The sequence below is a fragment of the Camelus dromedarius genome, chromosome 17, assembly GCF_036321535.1.
Source record: "Camelus dromedarius isolate mCamDro1 chromosome 17, mCamDro1.pat, whole genome shotgun sequence".
Classification (NCBI taxonomy): domain Eukaryota; kingdom Metazoa; phylum Chordata; class Mammalia; order Artiodactyla; family Camelidae; genus Camelus; species Camelus dromedarius.
Genome location: NC_087452.1, coordinates 44,227,534 through 44,252,014, shown reverse-complemented (window position 1 = coordinate 44,252,014; position 24,481 = coordinate 44,227,534). Strand labels below are relative to the sequence as shown.

The 24,481-nt window shown below is 37.1% G+C and overlaps 1 protein-coding gene across 2 annotated transcripts in view; it reads left to right on the top strand.

Annotated features, from left to right (window-relative positions):
* PDCD6IP (programmed cell death 6 interacting protein) overlaps positions 1-19,258 on the top strand; it is a 57,789-nt gene extending 38,531 nt beyond the window's left edge. For both annotated transcript variants that reach the window (XM_031469878.2, XM_010982047.3), the window contains exons 11-18: positions 696-807; positions 2,499-2,668; positions 9,980-10,228; positions 10,578-10,712; positions 11,884-11,978; positions 15,471-15,594; positions 16,713-16,909; positions 18,593-19,258. In XM_031469878.2, the coding sequence (XP_031325738.2) occupies positions 696-807; positions 2,499-2,668; positions 9,980-10,228; positions 10,578-10,712; positions 11,884-11,978; positions 15,471-15,594; positions 16,713-16,909; positions 18,593-18,767 (1,257 nt within the window). In that variant the 3' untranslated portion in view covers positions 18,768-19,258. The remainder of the gene's footprint in view (positions 1-695; positions 808-2,498; positions 2,669-9,979; positions 10,229-10,577; positions 10,713-11,883; positions 11,979-15,470; positions 15,595-16,712; positions 16,910-18,592) is intronic.
* Positions 19,259-24,481: the final 5,223 nt, after the last annotated feature.

The window sequence follows — 24,481 nt, the reverse complement described above, 5'->3', positions numbered from 1 at the left end:
AGTTAAGCATGGGATGATTTTTCACCACTTTCAGAGGGTTGTCAAAAAAGAAAAGGAAGAATATGTGACAGAGATTGGTCCACAAAGCCTAAAATATTTACACTAGTGTTTGGCAGAGGTTTCCAGAGCTCTGCTCTCAGTTCAGGAGTTAGCAGACACCACTGACTCTGGCACTCATGTCCATTGGACGGTTAGCACTTCTTGTTTCTGGCCCTCTGCTATCCTGTCTTCTCAGCTGTGGATTAAAAAGGCATTTTTTATATGTTAACTTTCAGTTTTTTGTATTGGGATTGAAATCTGAATCTTTTATTTTCATAAATTAATCAGTTTTCTCTGTATTTTGTTTATGGCTTCTAAGGTCTAAAGGCTTTCTTATTAGTTTTAATTCTAAAAAAAAACTTTGTTTAAAGTAGTCTTGGTATATTGATGCACGTAACTCTCAGTTATCTTTCTTAATTTTACTGAGTAAGGTAATGGCTAACCTAGCCTTAAGTTTTATAGGATTTTTTGTTAAATATATTATAACTTGGGTTTCTGCCACAAAAATTATTGTACTAATTTATATTCTATCCAGTAATGTAGGAGTAGTCTCATCTCAGTACTTCTTACCTGTATGGAGCATGAACATTTAAAAACTTGTAAATTTTTTACACCAGAAATGATACCTCATTGTTGCTTTGCCTCCTTTTAAAAAGTCGTTAAGATTGTTGGATGAAGAAGAAGCAACTGACAGTGATTTAAGAGCAAAATTCAAGGAACGCTGGCAGAGAACACCATCCAATGACCTCTATAAGCCTTTAAGAGCAGGTAAAAATATGCATGAATGACTTTCACTTAAGCTCTCAATTTCTAGCCACAATTTTGCTTGATTAAATTAAGCTCCATTGTAAACCTGTTTTTACTGTGACTGGTATTATGAAAATCCAGGTTTGTTTATTCAGTTCAGTGTAAGATAAATAACAAAGGTAATCCATGTTCATTATGAGAAGTTCACATTCTTAAGAAGGGTAGAAAGTAAAAGTTAAAATGGTCCTGTAACTCTCATTTCCTATTCCAAGCTCGATGCATATTTTAAAAACATAAATGAGATTGTGTTATATGTATGGTTTTATAATTTCATTTCACTTAGTCGTGACTCCTCGGTGGTAAAAGATGAGTTTTAACAGTCAACCTGAAGCCAAATTATTATTTTTAAGACTTTGGTTGTTAAGATTTTGTGCTTGTTGAAATAAATGACGTTCTTCCTGGTAACTAGAAATTTGTTTTATTTCTCTGTAGAAGTAATTAATACTATTGAGATTTTTCTAAAAATATATCTGCTTTCTTTTAAGTCAAAATGAAGGAGTGATCCTGAAAGAGGAATACTTTTTTTTTCTCTACTCCTGAATGTTTTTTTTTTATTGAAGTATAGTCAAGGTACAATGTTGTGTTAATTTCTGGTGTACACCATAGTGATTCATTTATACATACATATATTCCTTTTCATACTGTTTTTCATTATAGGCCATTACAAGGTATTGAATACAGTTCCCTGTGCTGTGCAGTAGGACCTTGTTGTTTATCTGTTTTATGTATAGTAGTTGCAAATCCCAAACTCCAAACTTACTCCCACCTCACCTTCTTTCCCCTCTGGTAACCATACGTTTGTTTTTCTATGTCTGTGAGTCTGTTTCTGTTTTGTAATTTCATTTGTGTCATTTTTTTAGATTCCACATATAAATGATATCGTGTGGTATTTTCCTTTCTCTTTCTGGCTTCACTTAGTATGACAGTCTTCAGGTCCTTCCATGTTGTTGCAAATGGCATTGTTTTATTCTTTTTTGTGGCTGAGTAGTATTTCATTGTATATATAGACCATGACTTCTTTACCCAGTCATCTGTCAATGGACATTTAGGTTGCTTCCATGTCTTGACTGTTGAATAGTGCTGCCATGAACATTGGGGTGTGTGTATCTTTTGGAATTCGAGTTTTTTTTTTGTTTGTTTTTTAGCATTTTTTATTGAGTTATAGTCATTTTACAGTGTTGTGTCAAATTCCAGTGTACAGCACAATTTTTCAGTTATACATGAACATATATATATATTCATTGTCACATTGTTTTTTGCTGTGAGTTACCATAATGGAATTTGAGTTTTTGAGAGAGAAATACTTTTAAAATAAATTGTAATAATTTTTGGAGTGAGTGTTTTCGTTCTACATTAATTGTAGGAAAAGATTAGACTAATAACAAATAGCTTTTATTTGGTGAACAGTAACCACAAATGTATTTTAAGGTATAACTGTGCTTTTGCTTTATAATTGATTTTTGTCATTTTTCCAAAAACAAAAATGCAGAGACTGACAGGAGCTCAGTTTCTGTTATCTAGTGAATTGGGCCTTATAGAAGAGAGAAACAAGTAAAGTTGGAGAACAGAGATAAAAGTACAACCAGCCCATAAACATTGCTGTTAAAATCAATGCTGTGCCCTGGTAACATTTCCCTCCCCACCCCCTCCAGAGGGAAGCAACTTCAGAACCGTTTTGGACAAAGCAGTGCAGGCAGATGGGCAGGTGAAAGAACGTTACCAGGCTCACCGGGACACCATCGCACTTCTGTGTAAGCCCGAGCCCGAGCTGAACGCTGCCATCCCTTCTGCTAACCCGGCAAAGACCATGCAGGGCAGCGAGGTGAGGAGATGCGTTTTGATGGGAGTGTCATCTGCTTATGAAAACTGTGCTCAAGCCATTATATATGATGAATTGTCAATTTCTTTCTTTATTGGCATCTTTTTAAAAATGCTGATGTACATTGAGGTGGTTGTTTTTAAAGTAGGATGATATACACGCTGGGTGAAAAGTAATTATACTAATATTACTCCTTTAACAATAATGTCTGTTTATTGAATGCCTCCTATGAACTGGGCACTGTATTCTAGGTACTTCATATGTTCTCAGTATTTAATACAAGTTTTATAAAAGGGAAAAGCTTGGAAGTAAGTATAGGAACTTCCTTGAAGTGGAAGGACTGGATCTGGCCAGATACTCTTCTGACCACAGAGTGTTTGTTCCTTACGTCAGTCTATACTGCCTTCCACCGTGTGCCACTGGGACTACCTGTGAAGGGAAGGTTGTCAAGGTGTGCATGTTAATAAATGGATAACACCGTCATGGCGTTTCTACTGGTGACAGGAAGGAGGAAATCAGTGGGGCATGTGACTCACAAAGTCCTGACAGAGGAGAACGTGCATGATGATCTAGTGGCTGAGCATTGTGAGGCCATGTAGGAGGGGAAGACAGAGGCCCTGAAGCACACAGGAAAGTCAGCCAGAGGGCAAGAAATAGTGCTGAAACTTCTTGAAAAAGCTGAATTTTCTGAGACCATAGTTATCAGAAGTTATCATTGTTGTTCCTTATTTGTCTTTCCACAGAAGCATTCATGTATTTATTCAGCTAAGGCTCAATGGAGTTCTACTCTGTAAGGCAGTGTGCTAGGCACTTCGGAAAATTCACACATGATACACTGCCTTTACCCTCAATTTATGATCCATGTGGAAGATTAGACATATACAAGGATGACTGCAACCCAGGGTAGAAATTAAAAAGTGTCATAACTATAGAAAGTTTACTGTGAGCATTTAGGTGACAAAGTACTTTTCCAGCATTTGAAGCTCCTCTCTTAGGAGGCTTTTTAAGAAATCGGCACATCATGAGAACAGTAGACAGGCAGAAACACGTGTAGGATCTGAGAAGCCTGAGTGAGTGGGTGTGTCAAGAGTGGCTGCCGCAGGTTCAGTGGGAACCAGCCCCCAAAGTGAAGAGAAGAGGGGTAATCGAACGTGCACAGAACCTGAATCTAAAGGCGGGGGACCTGAGGAAACAGCAAATACCAGTCAGATGCTCTGAGGAAGTAGGAGGGAAAAGGAGAGTGGTTAGAGGAGTAATTTGTGAAGAAAAGATTCTGCACATCCACAGAACAGCAACAAACTCTGGCCTGTTTTTATTTTAGAAAAAAAAAAAATCTATGTTTAGTATCCTCTTTCTTTTTAGTGTCATGTATGTGACTCAGAGCTGATACAGCTTTTGTCCTTTGATTCTTCTGCTTCCTGTAGAAAAGCAGAAATTTGTTTTTGCTGAGCAAAATCAGAATTAGCATGTGCTGATTTGTTATTTTATTCAGCTATAGTAATAGCTATTTTGTTACTCCATAGTGGTATTAGAGAAGGGAAGAAAACTTCAATATGAAGTTATTTTACTGAAATTAGATTTTCTGCGTAGAGGCAGCCAAAATTTTTTCAGTATTCTGTGTGTTCATTTATTATGTGCCTTTATCGAAAAAGCTGTTTGTGTTTATCAAAGCTGTTTCAGGTAAGTTGTCATTGTAGTTGATGACACATTAGCCAGACTTTTTAATGAGAAAACCTCAGTTATTTGAATTGCTAATTACTAAAATGGTACAAAGTACATGTTTTATTAAGAGGTCCAAGCATAGTAGGTAGGGCTGTTTTTTATTATGAAGGGACTAACTATCTAGTTATTTATCTTTCTTCTATTTGGGCATCTGGTTTTAGATACTGAGATACTCTGAAAAATTTTGCAGGCTGTTGGTAATTGGTATTTAAAGATTCTTCTTAAAGTACGTAGGACCCTGGCTTGGGATTGTGCTCCTGTGATCGACTGGGATTTGGAAAATCTAGTCTACACTTGTCCGGCCAAGCCAGCTGAGATAATACCCACTGGTACTCACAGTGTTGAATGTGCCTGGGGTGAGGAGGGGCACCGTTGAGAAAACCTTCATCTCCTCCGAGGTAGTGCGTGAAGTGGCACGGTCCACAGCTTTGTGCTCTCCAAGGCTCGCTTTGTTCACACAACGGCACCTTATAGACTAGTAGATGATTTGTAAACACAGCTTTTACCCTTAGTCTTTCGTAACAGAAAGTTTCTGGACAAGTGCTGAGGCTGGCTGGCACCTGTTCATTCCTTTGTTCAGCAAACAATTGTGGAAGTCCTCCTGTGCACCAGGAGCCGTGGCACCTGGCCCCTAACTTGCAGAGCTGGAAAGCTCCTGTCTAGGTTAGCTTCAGTGTGGGGTACGCAGTCACATCCCCGCTGTTCTCTTGGCTGTGGAGATACTCTCGTGTCTGCCTATTCTGAACATGAAACGATAAGGTCTGAAAAGTAAAGCTGAAAATTTCACTGAAAGCATTTCTCACGTGCCGCTGTGTATTCGGTGCTGTCAGATGCTGCAGAGTTTTATCGTTTGAAACGAGGTTGGCAAACTATGGCCTGTGGTCCAGATCCAGCCTGCCTCCTGTTTTGTATGGCCTGTGAGCCAAGGATGCTTTTAATACTTTTTTCAAAAGTCAAAAGAATAATGTTTAATAATGTTTAAAGTGACATGTGCACTTCATATGAAGTTCAGATCTGTGTTCATAAATGAGTTTTTGTTGGGACCCAGCCGCACTCATTCATGTACATTTTGTCTGCGGCTGCTTTCGTCCTACAAAGGCAGAGTGGAGTAGTTTCAACAGAGACTATGGCTCACAAAGCCAGATTTCTGTCTGGTCCTATACAGGCCCCTGGTCTGAAAGATGAAGTACAGGCAGCCTAGGTGATCTCATGCCTTGTTTGCCCTTTTCTCCCTCTGTTCTGTCTTTTGTTTACCATGCTTCAGTTAGACTGGCTTTTTTTCTTTCATTGAACCTGCTCAGCTTGTTCTGCCCCAGGACTTTTGCTTTTCTTTCTGTTGGGGGTCTTTCTTCCCTTTGCATCGTTACTACCTCTTTTTCACTACAGCCTCCCACGCCACCCTTTCCCCCTCTCTGTCATTGTCTGTATTGTATAGTATAGTCAATACTGTATAGTAATATACAGTATTACTGTATATTACTCTATTTTCATGTATTTGTTTAATCCTCCCCTCCTCTCCTCTGCTCCCCAAATGAAGGAAAGGACTCTGTTTTTGTTAATAGTTGTATTGTAGAACCTAGTACAGCACCTGATACTCAACATTCAAAAAATATTTGTCCATAGAATGATAACCACTTGCAACCTACCTTAATAAAGGGATATCATTAACTGCAGTTGAAAGCTAATTGGAGCTGTTTATAAAACATAGAAGTAAATACTACAAGACTCTTACTATTTTCTTATTTTTTAATCAAGGTGTAATTGACATACAAGATTATATAGTTTTAGGTGTACATCATAATGGTTTGATATGTATATATATTGCAAAATGATCACCGCAGTAAGTCTAGTCAACATGGGTCACCATAAATTGTGCAGAATTTTTTTTTCCCTTGTGATGAGAACTTTTGAGATTTACTCCCTTAGCAACCTTCAAATATGCCATGCAGTGTTACTAATTACAGTTGTGGTGCTGCACAGTACATCCCCATGACTGACTTCTTTTATAACTGGAAGTTTGTACTTTTTTACTTCTTCACCCATTTCATATGCTTCCCCTCCCTTGCCTCTGGCAACCACCAGTCTATTTGTAACTACGATCTTGTTTTTGTTTTTTGTTTTTTTTTTTTAAGACTCCACATATACATGAAATTATATGTATTTGTCTTTCTTTGTCTGACTTATTTCACTTAGCATAGTACCATCAAGGTCCATCCATGTTTTCACAAATGGCAAGTTTCCTTTCTTTCTCATGATTGAATAATATTCCATTATGTATATATACCACATTTTCTTTTCCATTTGTCTGTTGATGGACATTTAGGTTGTTTCCATATCTTGACTATTGTAAATAATGCTGCAGTGAACATGGGGGTGCATAGGAATTCTAATTATTTATGTACTTTAACTTGATAACATGTTAAGTTTCAAACTTGAGTTCATAGGAATATTTAGGCAGTGGTTTTTTTCTTAGTATCCTGGTCGTTCATTTGTGGAAACAGTTTAATTTCACCCTTGTTAAGATGAGGGCAGTATCATACAATTTAAAATATGGTTAAACTAGTGTATGACAAAAAAAAAAAAAAGGAGGATGTTTTTCATACAAGAAATCTCTTCTAATTTTGTGTGGTAGCCTGAAAGTTCATTTGTAAATTGGTTGTTTCAAATGGCATTTTTCCCACAGACCTAGAATTATAGCATTTTGGAATAGATTAGGATTTATTAAATAGCTGTTAGGTCCTTCTTTATCCTCTGATTAGAAAATCGACCACCATAAAAGTTAGGAAGTTTAGCTCTTCTTCATAATGGAGCTGATATTAGAGCTTGTGGTTCTTAAAATTCTGGGGGAATTCTCTTCCCACACTACTCTGCTGCCCTGTGGATGGATACTTTTTCACTGAAGAGGATGCTGTATCCATGTGAACCGTGTTTGTCTTAAATTCCTTAGTGGCTAACCTGGGGATATTATCACACAATTTTGGTCCATTTGATAAGAGGATCTTAGTTCCTATGCTATGTAAGAGACATTCAGTGTATTTCAAGATAATAGTGTTAACAGTGTTCCTGACTTTCAGCTTTATTTACTAGGCTATTTTTAAAAACCACTTCTGCATATCCCTATTTCTCCCCCACTTTATTTTACTTGCCCCCCCCCTTTTTTTAAGAATTTCTAGCTTTTCTTAGATACAACTTACATAGAGGGAAAAATGACATTTTTTACTCTTAATAACCAAGCAACCTTCACATAGGTTCGTAGTCATGGTTGAGGTTCCATTATCACTTTAAATATGCCAACAGATAAAACTGTCACCACCTTTTCAAATTTATATGCTGTTACATCCCCCCAATACAAAATGTGTCACATAATTACAGAAATAGTTACAATTCAGCTAAATAAAGGATACTTTAGTTCTTGATCTATTCCTCATTGTTCCTCTGTTCCTGTCTGAATGCTTAGATGCCTAAGTCTCATGAGTCCACAGTGCACACAAAGTATAGAGTTACATGGTGAAACCCAGCTACCAGTCAGTGATAATGAGTGCTGTTGACTGAACACTTAGCTTGTGTTAGAAATTACACAGAGCACTTCTATGGATTATTTCAGTCTTTACAACCGTCCTGAGATACAGGTACTATTATTATTATTGTTTTTCAGATGAGAAAATAGAGCTTTCCAGGTAAACTGCCCCGGGTTACACAATAACTAAGCCCATTATATTCACTAAGGGAATATTGTCACAGTTCAGATTTTTTTTTATGTATTTGTGTTTCACTTTGCTGGACAACTAGGTTCATTTGTTAACTATATTCAGGTTTTGATTTAATTTTGTGTTTTGGATATGTAAAAAGTTTATGATTCAAAAGGTACATGCGCAGAAATCTCATTCCTATTTTTCCCACCTTGTTCCCGTCTGTTCTCTTTAACTAACAGTATTCATTAATTTCTGGTTTGTCCTTAGTGCTTTTCTTTTTGCAAAAAATACATATGTACATAGATGCACATAATATATTGTGTGTGTGTATCTTTATATTCTGATTTTCCTTCTCTCTTACTCAAAATGCAACATACTACGTATATGCTTTTGCACCTTTTTTTCATTTAACAATATAGCCTGAAAGTCATTTGGAAGCAGGATTTTTATCCACTTTCTTAAAATCAGATTTTACTTTAACAGACTTTGCCTTGTCCATCCAGGTATGATTCTTTCTCCTCTTCATTCCTTGTAGAGTGTCTGTGGTTTGATGCTTCTTGGACCTCTAGGAGTCACATTTCTTTCCACTGCTCTGCGTGCTAAGAGACTCTGAATTTAAGATAGGACACTTAGGAGATATGGTGGTATCAGAGGCCAAAATTTAGAAGAAGCTTGAGACTTTCCCTGAAGTCTTTGGTCTTCACATAGGAAGGTCACTCTGGATGCTCTTGTCAAGGAGCTAAGGAGGGTTGTGGGCTGAAGACAAGACAACTCCTTAGAAACAGGCAGTAGGTAAGAAGATCCTTTGGAGTTGGAAGTGCTACTGGTAAGAATAAAGATGGGTGTAGATGGGGTTCAGGGTTGGCCCCTTTTTCCTTTGTCTTTCCCCACTTTCTTTCTGGGAGCATCACTGGCAGGCAGAATAGAGGGTTTGGGGGTGATGTTCTCCCTGGCTATCTGAGCGAAAGTGTGACGAGATGTGAGTGAAAGGGGGCAGCTCCTAAGTGGCCTTCAAGGGCACTTGGACACTGTAACACTGTTACCAGAAAGGGATGTTTATGAATCATGTGAGGGTTAGTCCGAGGCTGCCTGGACTCAATAAGAGGCAAAACTCATGATGTCAGGAAAGATACAGAATCCTCTCTCCCTCTTTCTCTCCCAGTATATAAAATAAACACGTGGTTTATAGCATCCGTATCTCTCTGTCTCTCTTTCTTTCTTTGTCTAGGGTGCTCGCTCGCTCTCTGTCTCTGTCTCTGTCTCTGTCTCTGATCTCTCTCATCTCTCTCTCATCTCTCCCTCTCCTTCCCTCCCTCTCCTGCCCATCTCTTTCTCTCTCTCTCAGTCTTGCTATGTCGGCAAAATAGGGTGTCTACTTACTTGACAGAAACATACCTTCCCCTCTTCAAAGTCACGAGAGATGCAGTATAGTGTCGAGTGAGTGGTAAGAGCGGTTTTGGAGTTGGGTGGACTTAAGTCTCAAATTTCATCTCTGCTTCTTTAATAGCTGTGTAACCTCTGGCGTGTTACTTAGTTTTTCTGACCCTCAGTTTCTCCATCTGTGGAGAGGTAATAAATACATATACCCTGTGAGATACTGTAAGGAATACATTAAATTATATTTGTTAAGTGTTTGGGACAGTGCCTGGCACATAATAAATGTTCAGTAAATCATAGCTCTTGCTACTGTTACAGTTTTTGCTCCTGCTGCTATGATCTGAATCCACTAAAGGTACAATGTCTGTATCTAAATAAACATGATGTGCAGTTTATACTTGGCTCTTGGAGAAGTCATCTCTCCCTGACCTTGGATGAACCTTTGTATATATGTCTCTTCTTGAAATTGGCTTCTGGGTTTTTTGGCAATTAAACTAAAAAAAATTTTGTTTTGTTTGTTTAGGTTGTAAATGTCTTAAAATCCTTATTGACAAATCTTGATGAAGTAAAGAAGGAAAGAGAGGGGCTGGAGAATGACCTGAAATCAGTGAATTTTGACATGACAAGCAAATTTTTGACTGCTCTGGCTCAAGATGGTGTGATAAATGAAGAAGCTATTTCTGTAACTGAACTGGATCGAATCTATGGAGGTCTTACCACTAAAGTCCAAGAATCTCTAAAGAAACAGGAAGGGCTCCTTAAAAATATTCAGGTAAAGTTTATGTACTTTAGTAAGGTTTGTAATTTAAAGAAGCACAGGAGGGATAAGCCTGGACTAAGTCTGTGTCCATGTAGGATTGTGTTTATTCCGAGTGTTACGTAGTAATAGAAATTGGTAAACATTATTGGTTATATTTTGATACCCACTGAATTTTTGATGTTTTTACTTAAGGAAAGATTTGAAGTACTGTTTTACTCCAAAAATAATCTATTAGGTAAACATACAGTAATTCCTGCATGTTATCATATATGTTTTCATTTAGGAAAGTATCAGTGCAAATGTTATGAGCTATATTAATGTGCTAAATAAATATAACTGCATGAATCTTTCTTTTAACAAGGTCTCACACCAGGAATTTTCGAAAATGAAACAATCTAATAATGAAGCTAACTTAAGAGAAGAAGTTTTGAAGAATTTAGCTACTGCGTATGACAACTTTGTTGAACTTGTAGCTAATTTGAAGGAGGGCACAAAGGTATGAAGCGCAAAAGAAATGACAGCTAACTGACCAGTATAGATGTGGAAATACAGTTTGGGAAGTTAAGGTGTTTGCAGTTGGACCAAATTATTCTTTGTCTTGAATTTCTTAGCTTTACTGCCTTTTTCCCCGAGAGCTTTGTTACAAGTGGGAGAAAGCTTAATGAAGGTGGTAATATTTCATGGGAACTTTGAAGAATGAATTTTATATCTCATCAGGCGGTGGGTGGGGGGATAGGCATTCCAGGTACCAGGAGTTAGCACAGAGATGTCAAAAGTCAGGGACACTTTGTTGGGGGATAGGAAGTTGGCCAATTTGAGTGACCAGTGAGGGAACAGGAGTAGTCAGAGCTGATCTGTGGTGGGGAAGGGGGTGGGCATGTCTTTTATATTCTGTGCTGATGGTTTGAATGATGATAGATTTGTGATCTGCCTGTGTCTCAGAGTGCTTACTAAATATGTTTTAAGTATTTTCTTGCCTTTCCTTTAAATAGTTTAGGGAAATGCTTATACTTGTTTTTACCAATTACTTTGCTTTTGAGGGAACAAGTGATTTTTAAGTTTTTTAGATATGTAATTCCTTTTGGTAATTTAACTCCATAATGATCACTGAATATAGGTATCTTGATGTAAATATGGTAGATACAATGTAAAACCCTCTGAAGAGAGCATAGACATACTTCCAGAGAGGGGATAGTAAAATAACATTTTAATTTGGGTTAAAATGCTTTGTTGAAATAGGTAAGCTGAGAAAACTCTCCAGAGTGCCTTTGGAAATTCTTCTAAGGGTTTCTGAAATGACACCTGCATTTCTGAAGTGAATGTGCAAATTTAACACTTCCATTTAAATAGGTTTAGTGTCTTTATTAAGTTAGTTGACTTTTCTCTAGGAATTGGGAACATGTTCATGTTCATGAAACGTCTTAACTTGTTGCCATTTAATTTTGGAGGACAGTGCTTTCTAAAGATGATTTTGTTTTTATTTTCTTAGGGAGTCTTCGGTCATATTTAATGTTAAGGTACTAGACTAAGACACATGACTGTGTCTCATGTAGAGGATTTTAGTTCTTTAGCTTTAACCATCACTGACAAATGAGCTTTAGATTGTGTTCCTCCTTAGATTAAAACATTGCTCAGGTTTCCCGCTTGTGTTTGTTCTTTGCTCATAGTTTTACAATGAGCTGACTGAAATACTCGTCAGGTTCCAAAACAAATGCAGCGATATAGTGTTTGCACGGAAGACAGAAAGAGATGAACTCTTAAAGTAAGTTTGTTTTATGTATCAGATTGTATTTTGAAGTATTCTTCTTTTAAGAAATCATTTCTGCTACCTCTTTTTAAAAAATCCTATGTGGAGACTTCTGCAGTGAGTTGGCAGAGTGAGATAGCAATCTCCTTCCTTCCCTCCGTGGTGTTTTACAAAGCAGCAAGCAAACTGGGTGGTCTGAGAACAGAAGGATGAGAAGGAGCAGAAACTCTGGGTGTAGGAGTATGGCGATGTCACAGAAATGATGGCAGAACAGGGCAACGGAGCTCAGGAAATGCAGATAAGCATAAGCAGTTTACCTCAAAGTTGCAAATATGTTCCTCATAGGAAACTAGAGCTGTAGAACATGAGGGAGACGGGGCGACAGCTCAGGAAATGTCAGCAAAATCACTTTCTGGAGGAGCCTACTGAGGAAGCCGACAAGTAACATAGGACCCGCATGGTGCTGAGTACTCAGTCAACAGAAAGCTGATGCAGTATCGGAATGAAGATACAGTGTTCATTAAGGGAAAAAGAGAACACAGTTTTACAAAACTTAATAGATGGAGAACATTCACTGAAATAATAGTGTCACAGAACAGATGAAAGTTTTACCATGAATTAAAAAAAAAGCTTATGAAGCAGGCACTTTAAGGAACAACACAAAAAAATGCCAGAACTCAAGGAAAGCGATAAGAAAACAGGAGTGGATGTCAGGATTCAGGAAACAAGCGGAAGAGAAGAACAAAGGCATCACAGGTACAGGATGAAACAGGAAGGAACAAAGAGGAGAACAGACAGTGAGGAGAACACAGGAGCTCAGAGTGGAGAATAAGTAATCAAAGAAAAGGAAACCAAAGTAAAGAAAGAGCTAAAAAGGACTAGAGAAGGTGGGCAAAGAAGATCCAATACATATAAAATTGAAGTCCCTTCGAAGAAGAAAAAATCAAAACATTTGATTTTTTCTTCAGACAGAACAAACTTCTAATGATATTATTCAAGAACATTTCCATAAAATAAATGAAAGCTTGTTCAAAGGGTATATATCGTTTGTTCAGGAAAAATGAACAAGAACTGTCAACACCAAGGCATGTAAAGTATTAGCCTTAAAAGATAAGGCAGAATCCTTTAGGCAGTCAGGCAAAAAGATGAAGCCAGTTTATAAAAAGGTGAAAAAATGTCGGTAGGCAGCACTGCATGCCAGCAGAGGGTGGGGTGATTGCTGTTGGAACTCAAGGAATGTGAGCCAAGACGTGAGCCAAAGGGTTTATGTGCACACTGCCCTTCAGGTGCGTACAAAGTCACGTGTTCATTCTAGTGAACATGCAGAACCCAGAGACGGTTACGCTCATGGGCCTTTCTTGAGCCCTTCAGATGACCTGACCGTTGTTCTCTCTGTCCACAGTGAACCTGTTTTCCACAGAAGCAGGAGAAGTTACGAGTTACCTCCTCCCGCCCCCAGTAAAGAGCAGGACCCGTTGTTTTCAGTCTTCCTTCTAAACCTTTAAAAGGCAAATCATAAGAATGCCTTTTAAATGGTTCTAGAGATTTAAATAAAAACCCCTCCAGATTTGTCTTACTGATAAGAAAGTCTGACAGAGTTAACTAAAACAAAAGTCTTCAGACCAGCTTCATTTATGAATGTGGATGTGAAAGTCCTAAATAAAATACTTGCCATTGATATTCTCCAGTATCTCCCTGTCATGGTATAGCATCCTTCTAATGTGTTTCTGAAAAAGGAGAAGATAAAAATTCACATTTGAGTTGGTTTACTTCTGATAAGGAAGTTCTGAACAGGTTCTTAAGAAGTAAAGAATAATAGTTGTCTGTGGGAGTGAATGGTGGAGTGAGAATCTGTAGGTAGTGGTCTGTCACTGTTTAGTTTTTGAATCAAGTGAATATATTTTCAGAAAATTATATTAATCTAAATAATTAAAGGGATTTTATCTTTTATAGTCACAACCAAGTAGTCTATAATTTTATTTTTCAGATTGTGTACCCCAGCATTTTTCCTTTTTGGGGAGGGGAGCTGTGGAACCCTTTGTTCAAACTCAATCTTGCAGAGAACCCCAGTTTGTGAAACATAAAAATGGATCTGTAATTTAATAGCTTTGATTTATATAATTAGCAAGTGGGTAGGAAATTCTCATTTGTCCTATAAGTGTTATTTACTCCAGCCATCTCTGGAGTTTATCAAAGTATTATGTTTTATATGCTTTATAATATAATTATACATGTTAGATATTATGATTAAATATTCAATATCTAATTAAATAATTTAAATTATATAAATAATTATAAACAGATATTTTAAATATAAGTGTTTTACTATATATGAGATAATACATATATTAGATGTTTCAAAATCTAACCATTTAAAATTTTTATATTTATTAAAAACTTACAGTTTATATTGTGAGGATTTATTACAAATTTACCAACGTTAACTGGTACTTTTGATTTCTTGATGAATATGTGTTAGTTTTCTTTGTATGTCTAATGTCTAATTTAACTTCCAACTGAGATTGTTTTTGAGAGTGTAAGTGTGGTCTGGGGGACTCTGGAAATTGCTGTTAATTGTTATAGCAGGACAGCAGGTGCTGTTGCAGACACTTTGGGTCATGTCATGTTTACTGTGTGTGCATCAGTACAGTAAGAAGTTGGTTGATACCAAGTATTTCACAGAGTGCATTTTATTTTATTAGAGTTTTGATTAGTGAGATTTGGGGGTGCATTCCGGTTTACTGTTAGAGGAGACTTTAACGTATTAAAAAATGTTAATACTATAATTTAATCGTCTTTTTAAGAATCTGTCTTTAATGAATTTACTTTAATAGATTATCAGGTATCTTTTAACGTAAAATATTTCAGTGTCACATTTTGAATATATTCAGAAAATTTTCATCAAGAAATTTGCACCATGGTTTGAATGGGTTCACTTTCTCACTGTTGTTTTGTCTTCTGCAAACACTGGTATGATACAGTGATTAAAATATTAGCTAGGTGACTATGAACAGTTGTAGTTTTCTGATAATTTTTAGATGATCATTTAGGAGTTTCTCAACTAGGGAGGAGGGAAATAGCTCAGTGGTAGAGCACATGCTTAGCATGCACGAGGTCCTGGGTTCAATCCCTAGTACCTCCGTTAAAAGAAAAAAAAGAGTTTCTCCTCTAGGGGACGACCTCTTGTTAGAGAGAGGGCAGTCTCTTAGGATGGCTTGCCTGGTTTGACATGCTACTTACTCTCGCTGTGACTGATGTCTGAAATAGTTTACCTATTCTTCAGAAATAGAATAAGAACTAACTTTACTTTATTCAATTGTAGGAAGAAAGAAGATTTCAGTTAGTTCTAGTCAAGAACAAAAATGTACTATATTTTAAAATACCGTCACTGTTTTGAGTCTATTTTCTGTGTTTCATATATGAAGAAAAGAAAGAAAACAATCTGGTGTTTTGTATGCCTTGGTTTTCAAAATTGTGTTAATTTCTAACACTTCTGTCTTTGATAAGGGACTTGCAACAAAGCATTGCCAGAGAACCTAGTGCTCCTTCAATTCCTACACCTGCATATCAGTCCTCTCCAGCAGGGGGACATGCTCCCACTCCTCCAACTCCAGCGCCAAGAACCATGCCGGTCAGTAAGCAACCACATTTTTAAAAGGGAAGTTTTATGTTACAGCTTGCTTGCTGTAAAGGATAAAACAGACTTTACGTTATAGAGAGATACTGGTCACCACTTTCATCAGGACCAACCTTCTGATGCTTTGCAGTGTGAAGAATACAGCATCTCTCATGAATTCTTGTCCCAGAATGTTTCACTTAAATCTAATCAAGTCTTTAGAACCAACTTTCACTTTGTAGCAAATACATTGATAAAACAAGAAGTTAAATCTTGCCATTAGAAAATGCTTGGACAGTCAAGAACTGGGACATTCTATGAGACACCCAGCTTGGTCTTTTCTAAAAGTGAATGTCATAGAAAAAAAAAAGTCAGGGGCGTTGTCTAGATTAAAAGAGGAAAGATTCATAATAATCAGATGCAACCCATGAACCTCAATTGGATCTTGGTTCATAAAAACACTTAAAAGAGCTTTTTTGTGATAAATAGAGAAACTTGAATGTGGAGTGGATACTCGATGATATTAGGGAGTAATTACTCATTTTCTCAGGGTGAAATGGTATTGTGATTATATAGGAGAATATTAGGACTTGTATGATGAAATCTTTAGGGCTGGTGTTCTGAAGTTTGCATTTTAACTTTCAAGTGGTTCTGCAAATATATAGATAGATAAATATATGGATATAGCTAAAGATAAAGCAGATATAGCCAAATGTTAGTAATTAATGAATTGGTAAATAGGTGATTATTTATGGTAATATTCTTTTAAGTTTTCTGGTGTTTGAAATTTTTCCTGTGAAAACTCATGGGGCCAAGAGGAGATTACAGTAATAAACTGTACCTGGCCCACTCCTTCCTCCCACCTCAAATGTCTGACCATTGATGGGCGCAGGAATGAGCAGTAAATGATTAACTATTAGCCATCAGGAAGAGAGCAGTGGCTATGGAGTATCCACAAATTGGAGAATTATTTTTCAGCTACATTTGTAGAGTGATAAGCCCACATTTAACAATGGGAATTAGAAATATATTTGGTTGGATTCTAGAGTTTCTCATATGCCCTCATTTATTTTAATTGATGATTTTACAGAGACATGATGCATCTTATAGTCAGTGCTGACTTTTTCTTACAGCCTACTAAGCCCCAGCCCCCAGCCCGGCCTCCACCTCCTGTGCTTCCAGCAAATCGAACTCCTGCTCCAGCTCCAGCTCCAGCTCCAGCTCCAGTGGGCACCGGGACCACTGCACCAGCTCCATCACAGACTCCTGGTTCAGCTCCCCCTCCACAGGCCCAGGGACCCCCATACCCCACCTATCCAGGGTATCCCGGGTAAGGCTGAAACTTTTGTACATCCTAATGAATTAGCTAATATTTCTAGCTCTGGTTAAATTTTTTTTTAAGTGTAGTCAGTTTACAGTGTTGTCTTAATTTCTGATATACAGCATAGCGATTCATTTATGCATATATATAAATATATTCCTTTTCATATTCTTTTCACCATAGGCCATTACAAGGTATTAAATATAGTTCCCTGTGCTATACAGTAGGACCTTGTTGTTTATCTATTTTATGTATAGTAGTTAGTATCTGCAAATCCTGAACTCTCAATTTATCCCTCTCCACCCCTGCCCCGCCTTGGTAACGATAAGTTTGTCTTCTTTGTGAGTCTGTTTCTGATTTCTAAATAAGTTCATTTGTGTCATTTTTTTAAGATTCCACATATAAGTAATATCATATGGTATTTTTCTTTCTCTCTCTGGCTTACTTCACTTAGTATGATGATCTCCAGGTCTATCCATGTTGCTGCAAATGGCATTATTTCACTTTTTTTAATGACTGCATAGTATCACATTGTGTATATATACAACAGCTTCTTTATCCATTCATCTGTCTATGGCCATTTAGTTTGCTTCCATGTCTTGGCTATTGTAAATAGTGCTGCTTAGTTAATCTTTTAAAAACAAAGTTATCCCTTCTCTGAATGGAAGTGTCATAAATGAAAAAGCTTGTCAGCTCACAAGGAAATATACGTTAAATAATGTTACAGTCATTTTATTTGAGTAGTTGAATAGCCATTTCCCAGGCTTATTTAATATGTTTTTAGTTCTTACATATGGGGTTTATATTAAACGTCATCTTTACTGTATGGAATTCAGAATATGTTTCCTTGGTTGTCTTCACTTAGGTGTGATAACCCGATGGGTGCTTTTCCTGAGCTTAGCATAGCAAGATTGATAAGGTCTTATTTACATACCTATGCTTTGAAGTCTTGGCATTCTGATCAGCTGTTGAATAGAAATCTATCAAATTATGCATGTGCCTTTTTTTTTTTAAGTTTAAATTTTTTTTTTATTTTGGAGGGGATTAGGTTTATTTATTTAAAGTTTGCTTGTTGATTTTATTATTATTAATTTTTTTATGGAGGTACCAGGGATTGAACCCAGGACCTCATGCATGCTAAGCACACACTCTACCACTGAGCTATATCCTCCCCCTGCTTGTACTTTCTTAAAAATCATCTTTCTTTGGGATAATTTTTTTAATCTTAAAAATCCAGAATTTAACTACCTTTTGAGATGTCTTCCAAACTGTACTTAGTATATTATCTCTTCCAAATATTAAAATTTTGTGAACAGTAAATTTATGAGCATTACAGTGTACATTGAATTTTGTGAAACAGAAATGTTCTTAGGTTGCCACGTTAAAATGAGGGGTCTCTGTTTTTATTCTTTGTTTATAGTTGAATATTTAGTCTTACTTCCTTCCAACAATCTTATTTTTTGGGTAGTATTAAACACTTGGTTTTCTTCCATTTCAGTTAATAACAGGATAGAGCACATTTCTCTAGCAAGTACCTTGATACAGCTGCTTTTTCTCTCCACTGTTCTTCAGTAGACTGAGAAATAGAGAAAAATGGCTTTCTAGAGAAAAACTTCATTTTAGAATAATTATGTTTTATTTTCTAGTACTTGATTTACCAATCCAGTGTTTTTGTGTTCTTCTTCCTATCAGGTATTGCCAAATGCCCATGCCCATGGGCTATAATCCTTACGCATACGGCCAGTATAATATGCCGTATCCACCCGTGTATCACCAGACCCCTGGACAGGCTCCGTACCCGGGACCCCAGCAGCCTTCATACCCCTTCCCTCAGCCCCCACAGCAGTCTTACTATCCACAGCAGTAATATGTCAGCTCAGAAGCTCAGCTGGTTCTGTTCAAAGGGAAAGAAATACCAACCCTGCAATAAGTATACTAAACTCTACGCTCTGGTTAATATAACGTACTCTACTGTACTGAATGCAGTGTGTAATTGCTGTCTGCGGCTAAAAGCTGTGCCCAGTTCCACATTTGATTGCACATTGAGATTTGCTGCTGTTGCAGTACAAACACTAGGTACAATAGGATTTGAAATAAATCACATTACAATTCATGAAAGTTGAAAATGAGAAGTTAAACCCACAAGTGAAATGTTTGAAATGATTGTACTTATGTCTACATAAGACGTGATTGGAACATCAGATACTTATTACAATGACGGTTTAAGTACTGGTATTTGAGAAAACTAAGTTTTCTTTCTCTTTTGGTTTATTGATTTGGTTTAATTTTCATTATGCTATTTTGCATAATCAAAACACTGTAAATCTTATAATTTAAAAATAAATTCCTTAAGAACAATTGTCATTGTTATGTTTTGTCATTGATTCTCATTACTGTCTAATTTCTTTCTGGTATTAGTCTCTCATTTTATATGTACGTAAGTTAAACAGATACTGTGTTAAGTGCATGATTAGTGCAAGGTTAATAGTCAGGTTCTAGTACATTTTATAGGAAAACCAAATGAATAATACCATGATTTATTTTTCATAGGCTGATTAGTAAGTTAATTTTGCCATTTACTTTGAAAAAGTCCTATAATGTGGAAGAAACACAATTGCTACCAAAGAGTCTTCAAATAAATATACAAATAAATATGTATAGTTAATGTTTTACGATTAGCTTCTCCAAGAAATCGATGCAAATTGTAGTAATTTTTTTTCATAACCTAGTTAAAATAAATACATGTCATTAACAATACTATCTAATGTATTGGAATTGTTTAAAGAAAATTTACTTGTACCCTTCTACTCCTTTTTTTCACCTTACTGTCTTAACCTACTAACATTTAATGCACAATGTATGTGAATAGATCTAAGCCCTTTCATTTTTATGATCCTAAAAGATTGAACTATTTTATAATTCAGGGAGTGCGCAAAACAATTGTTGGGAGCATATGCCAATTCTGGAATAGGCTGTGTATTTAATTTTTATGTCTGCTGTTAGGGTAACTAATCACTGTATAAACCTCAGTGAGACATGCATCGTGGAGTGAGAGAATGAGAAAGGAATGAGTTGTCTAATATCACAGTGGGATCTGTTCTGTGTGAGGTTCATTTCTGAACACACCAGGCATATGAGCAGATTTCCAGCAAACCTGTTTATGTTTATTTTCTAAGTTTTAACGCTGACCTTTTTTTGCATTATTTTTTCACTTAAGTGATACTGTCAGTTGGTCCACTGTTGTTCTCATTTGACAGTTTGGGTTTATAGTTTAAATGTTGGACTGAGGGTGTGATTGTAAAAGGAGTGAGTTGGTTTAAAATATATGTAAATTAAAAAAAATCTTACTTTATTGTTGTATGTAGAAAACTTGAGGCATGTTACTTCAATATAAATGAACTTTACATGGAATACTGAAATTGGTTTAAAGTACAGTAGTTAAAACAAACCTTGGCAAAAATAGTTCTTTACATATCATAGCTAAGTTTTATTAATGTGGAATCCTCAAAGTATGACATGGGCTTGTTTGACTCGTGTAAATGGCACTTAATTTCTATATTCTTCTTATTCAAGGTATCATTACTAACATGAGATACTCAGTGAGGTTAGGAATATTCCAAATTGCTAGTTTATGATTCCCAATGATGCAGAAAAAAGAAAAAAAAAGTTGGCCTGAATATTCTCTTGGGGAAAGAAGGCACTAAAGAAAAGCGTTAAGAGCATCCGAGGGCCAGAAGAGAAGTTGCAAGGCCATTTGACCCATTCCCGTGCTCAGACCTGCTCCCCGAGAGCCACGGGGAGTCTGCTCAGAAACTTTAGAGAAGGAGGCTCCACAGCCCCTCGTCGCAGCCTCCCCAGCATGCCTGACTCGCTCAATTCTGTTAGCAAACCGTGGCTCATCCCCTCTCGTCAGTCCGCTCATCCTTTAGATGATGGAAGATGCTTTCTTTTGGTCACCTGAGTCTTGGTACAGATAGATGACCAGGTTTCTGCAGCCCTTCATTGCTGGGTCTGTCTGCAAGGGGCTGTCTAGTTCCATTAAGGTGGCTCATGGAAGGAAGTTGCTCTTGTGTCTATTTTGCATTCTAGCTAACAAGAAGGAAGCCCTCACTGGGATTATTTTTGTTACCATACTTCTTAATCCTTTGCTTAACTTCCCATATTCCCCAGAATACCCTAAATAGTTGTTATGGATAATGCTTTTTATTTAGAGGTAGGAGAGTGTTACTGTGGTTCAGGTGTGTTGTCCCTATGTTTATAATTAGGCTTTTTGACAATCTTTCTAAACTAAAGAAAGGACATCATTCCTGGACCATTTATGTTGGGATTTGTAATACTGTTTTCAATATGGACTGTATTTCAACTAATAAAGCTCTGCACAGAAGAGCTGGTCTGAAGTGGGGGGAAAACTAACTTCTCTCATTCCTTGTTCCTAGTTGGGAGACAGACGGCTTCACTCTTCTCAGTCTGGCGTAAAGTACTGGTCTACTCCTGTGCCCCCCTTGGTCTTTATTCTCATTTAAGAAAAATAGTCGTATGTCACTGCAGTCTTTGTGCTGCACCCAACGATTTATGGACTCCCCCTCCCCAAATCTAAGTAGTTGCAGAAAAACAAAAAAAGAACAAGGCTTCGCGGAGCCTTCTGTCCCTGATTTTCTATCCCAGTCAGCAGCCTTTCTAGTCAAAACAGATTTAAAAAGTATTTTCCATGAGAGCATTACAGTTTGCAAAAGTGCTTTGTACACATCTTCTAGTTTCATAAACATGGCAAAATGCAATTTGTTAAGTAGGTCTCAGTTTGCTAATGAATTTTTTTTTAAACAGTATATTGGAAGAATCTTGCTACAACCTTGTGGCATTTTTTTTTTTTTTTTGGACACTTGCAATTATTAGTTGATTCACAGTACAGAACAGGATACAAAGTAGAAAAACAGTGCTATAGCATTATAATTACTAGTTTAAAAATAGGCTTTAAAACTGGTTGATTATAAGATTTACATTGAAGAGCAAAGGAGGAAAAATTATATTTTTAAAGAAAAAGAGAATATTCAGGCTTTATTTCTGGTATGAAGTTTATATTTTTTAAAAAATCCTATATTATCACACCAGAGATTTTAGATTCTTTTCTGGTTACAAACATTGCTGGTAGTTGGATTATATTTTTATTGTATTCATTTCTCTTAGGGAGAAAATTGTAAAGAAAACAAAAGGTTCCAGATGAAATGTATCCTAGAAATAAAAGTTGAAAGATTCTTACTTCCTTGTAGTATGAATTCTTATTTAAAGTGTTTATGCCTCAGCTTTTGTATTTCTATAATTTCTTCAATAAATAGTGGTTTGGGAAATTAAAAAAAATACCCACAGACTAAATGCATAAGACTGAAAAAATAATGTTTTTTTGTGTTTTCTTACAGCTGTCAACCCTATAATTGATCAAGGGTGAAGCAATTTTTCATCATGTATGATTTGGCCCTTTTCTTTCGGATGAATAATCTCTTCTTCAGGGGTCATTTTAGGGGTTAATTTTTGGAAATGTTTGGCAAGATTACCACATTCAATTGATCAGGGGAAGGGAGACGGTGAAATACGTTCATCTTTTAAAACATAACTTCTTATTTTCTTCCTACTTCTCCCGTGTTTTAAGGTCAGATGCAGTTTTACTATGTAGCTCAGGATACACAATTTATCCGAAAATGTATTGATTCCGTATGTCTTTGAAATATATTGAAGTTGAACATGCTAGCTCTAGGAATGAATCGGTATTCTGAATCCCTGTTATTTGCATTGAAAATCTGTAGCAATTGGCATAGTTAAATCTTTTGTTGTTGTTTGGTTTTTACTTACTTGGCATCTGGGTTGGGCGGTACAGAGAGTTCTCACTGAGGGGCCTGGGAACCTTGGTGTGTGGGGTGAGAGGACACCGGGGACCTACAGGACTCTCCCCAGTACTTGGGTTCAGATGCAGCCTAAAGGAAAGTGACTTGAGAGGCTCTGCCTGTGGTGGGTGGGGCGGGATGGCGGTGGGGGTGGGAGGGAGGAGGGGCTGCTTCAGTTTATGACCTCTGGGCGGGCGGGATTGGTCTAGGAACTGCCTGTGCCCCAGAGAGCCGCAGGCAGGCCACTGCTAACCAGGGTCCCCGGGCACTGGCCGGTCTTGCCTTTGTACATAATTCATCCGGGGCACATACGAGTTGTCGGCCTTAGCACTCTGCCCGCAGGGGGACCCTGGCTTCTGTCAGCTCTGTGGCTCCTGATACCCTTCCTTTTTGCTTAAAAGCTGCTTACGTCCTTTTCAGCCAATGACACCGGTGATACAAGTAAACAGGTACAAGTCTTATACCTTCGTGTTTCTTTTTAAGTTTTCCTGTATTTGTAACTGTTTAAGTCTACGCATTTTGAAGCCATGTGATTCATATTCATGCCAGTGATGTCTGTTGTGAACATGAGGTGACCCTTTTCTGTTCCTTTTTCACTTTTCAATTTGTTAAATACATTTTCGCCGCTGTTTTTTCCTTTCTGGATGCATTAGCGAATTTTCTAACTTGCATGTGCTTGCCTTGGTTTTAGGTGGTAAGATTTAGTTATAGGACTCAGATTTTTTTTGTGTGTGTGGGTGTAATCTAATAGGAAAGTTGAACTAATTTACAGCTTTGTTAAAATTATAATCCTATGACCTTTTGACGTTTCGTCTGTATGGAATAGGTATTTTGTTTCCTTTTCCTATCTTTCATTGCTTGAATTATGTTTTCTTTTTTCTAATTGTTCTGAACATTAATACTCTTATTTTCTTCCCTCCATTCTCAGCCAGCTCTTGTCTTTTTCTTATATATTTTTGTAGACAGAGTTTAGACATGTTGTTAGTGTCCTATTGTTATGGTATGCATTTCCTCTTGATTACAGTTGCTGACCATTGCTGTCCATTTTTTTTAAATTCGGTTTTATTATTACTCAGTTTATTTTGTTGCTTGCTTTGTCTCTTCAGGTGTTTCTTCCTTGCCTTTTAGCACACCTTGTAATTTTTGTTTTTTGAAAGGGCAACCTGATATATTAGGTAAAAGGAACTGGGGTGAATAGGTCTTTAGCATGAGAATTTATGTTTATCTGGCTAGGAGTCAGACTGTTTTTACTACTTGTTGTTGGGTTATTTGTAGGTGTCTGAGGCTTCCATTTCTCCTAGTATCCTTACTTTTTTCCTCCTGTTTTTGGCTTTCCCTGGAAACTTCTTGAACTTTTCCAGTTCCTTCAGCTGTAATCATTTTATTACACAGGAGCCCTGTGGATGTGGTGGAAAGGTGTGTCCAATAGTCATGCGGATGAGGTCTCAGTCTTAATGAGCATATTGCCCTGGGCTGTGGTTTTCACCTGGGCTTCCCAACCCCTTCCCCCCTCGCCCTTCTGTGAGGGAAGGCGGCTAGAGGTGGCTGGGGTAGTTGGATATTTCCCTTCTTCAAGTTGGTTAGACTCTGATCAAGTAGTTTCCCTTGAGGGCAGATGGAACGCAGAACACTCCAATAGTTACTTTTCCCTCTACCTGTTGAAAACGGGATTCTTCTCTAATTTTCACCACAGAAACCTAGTGAG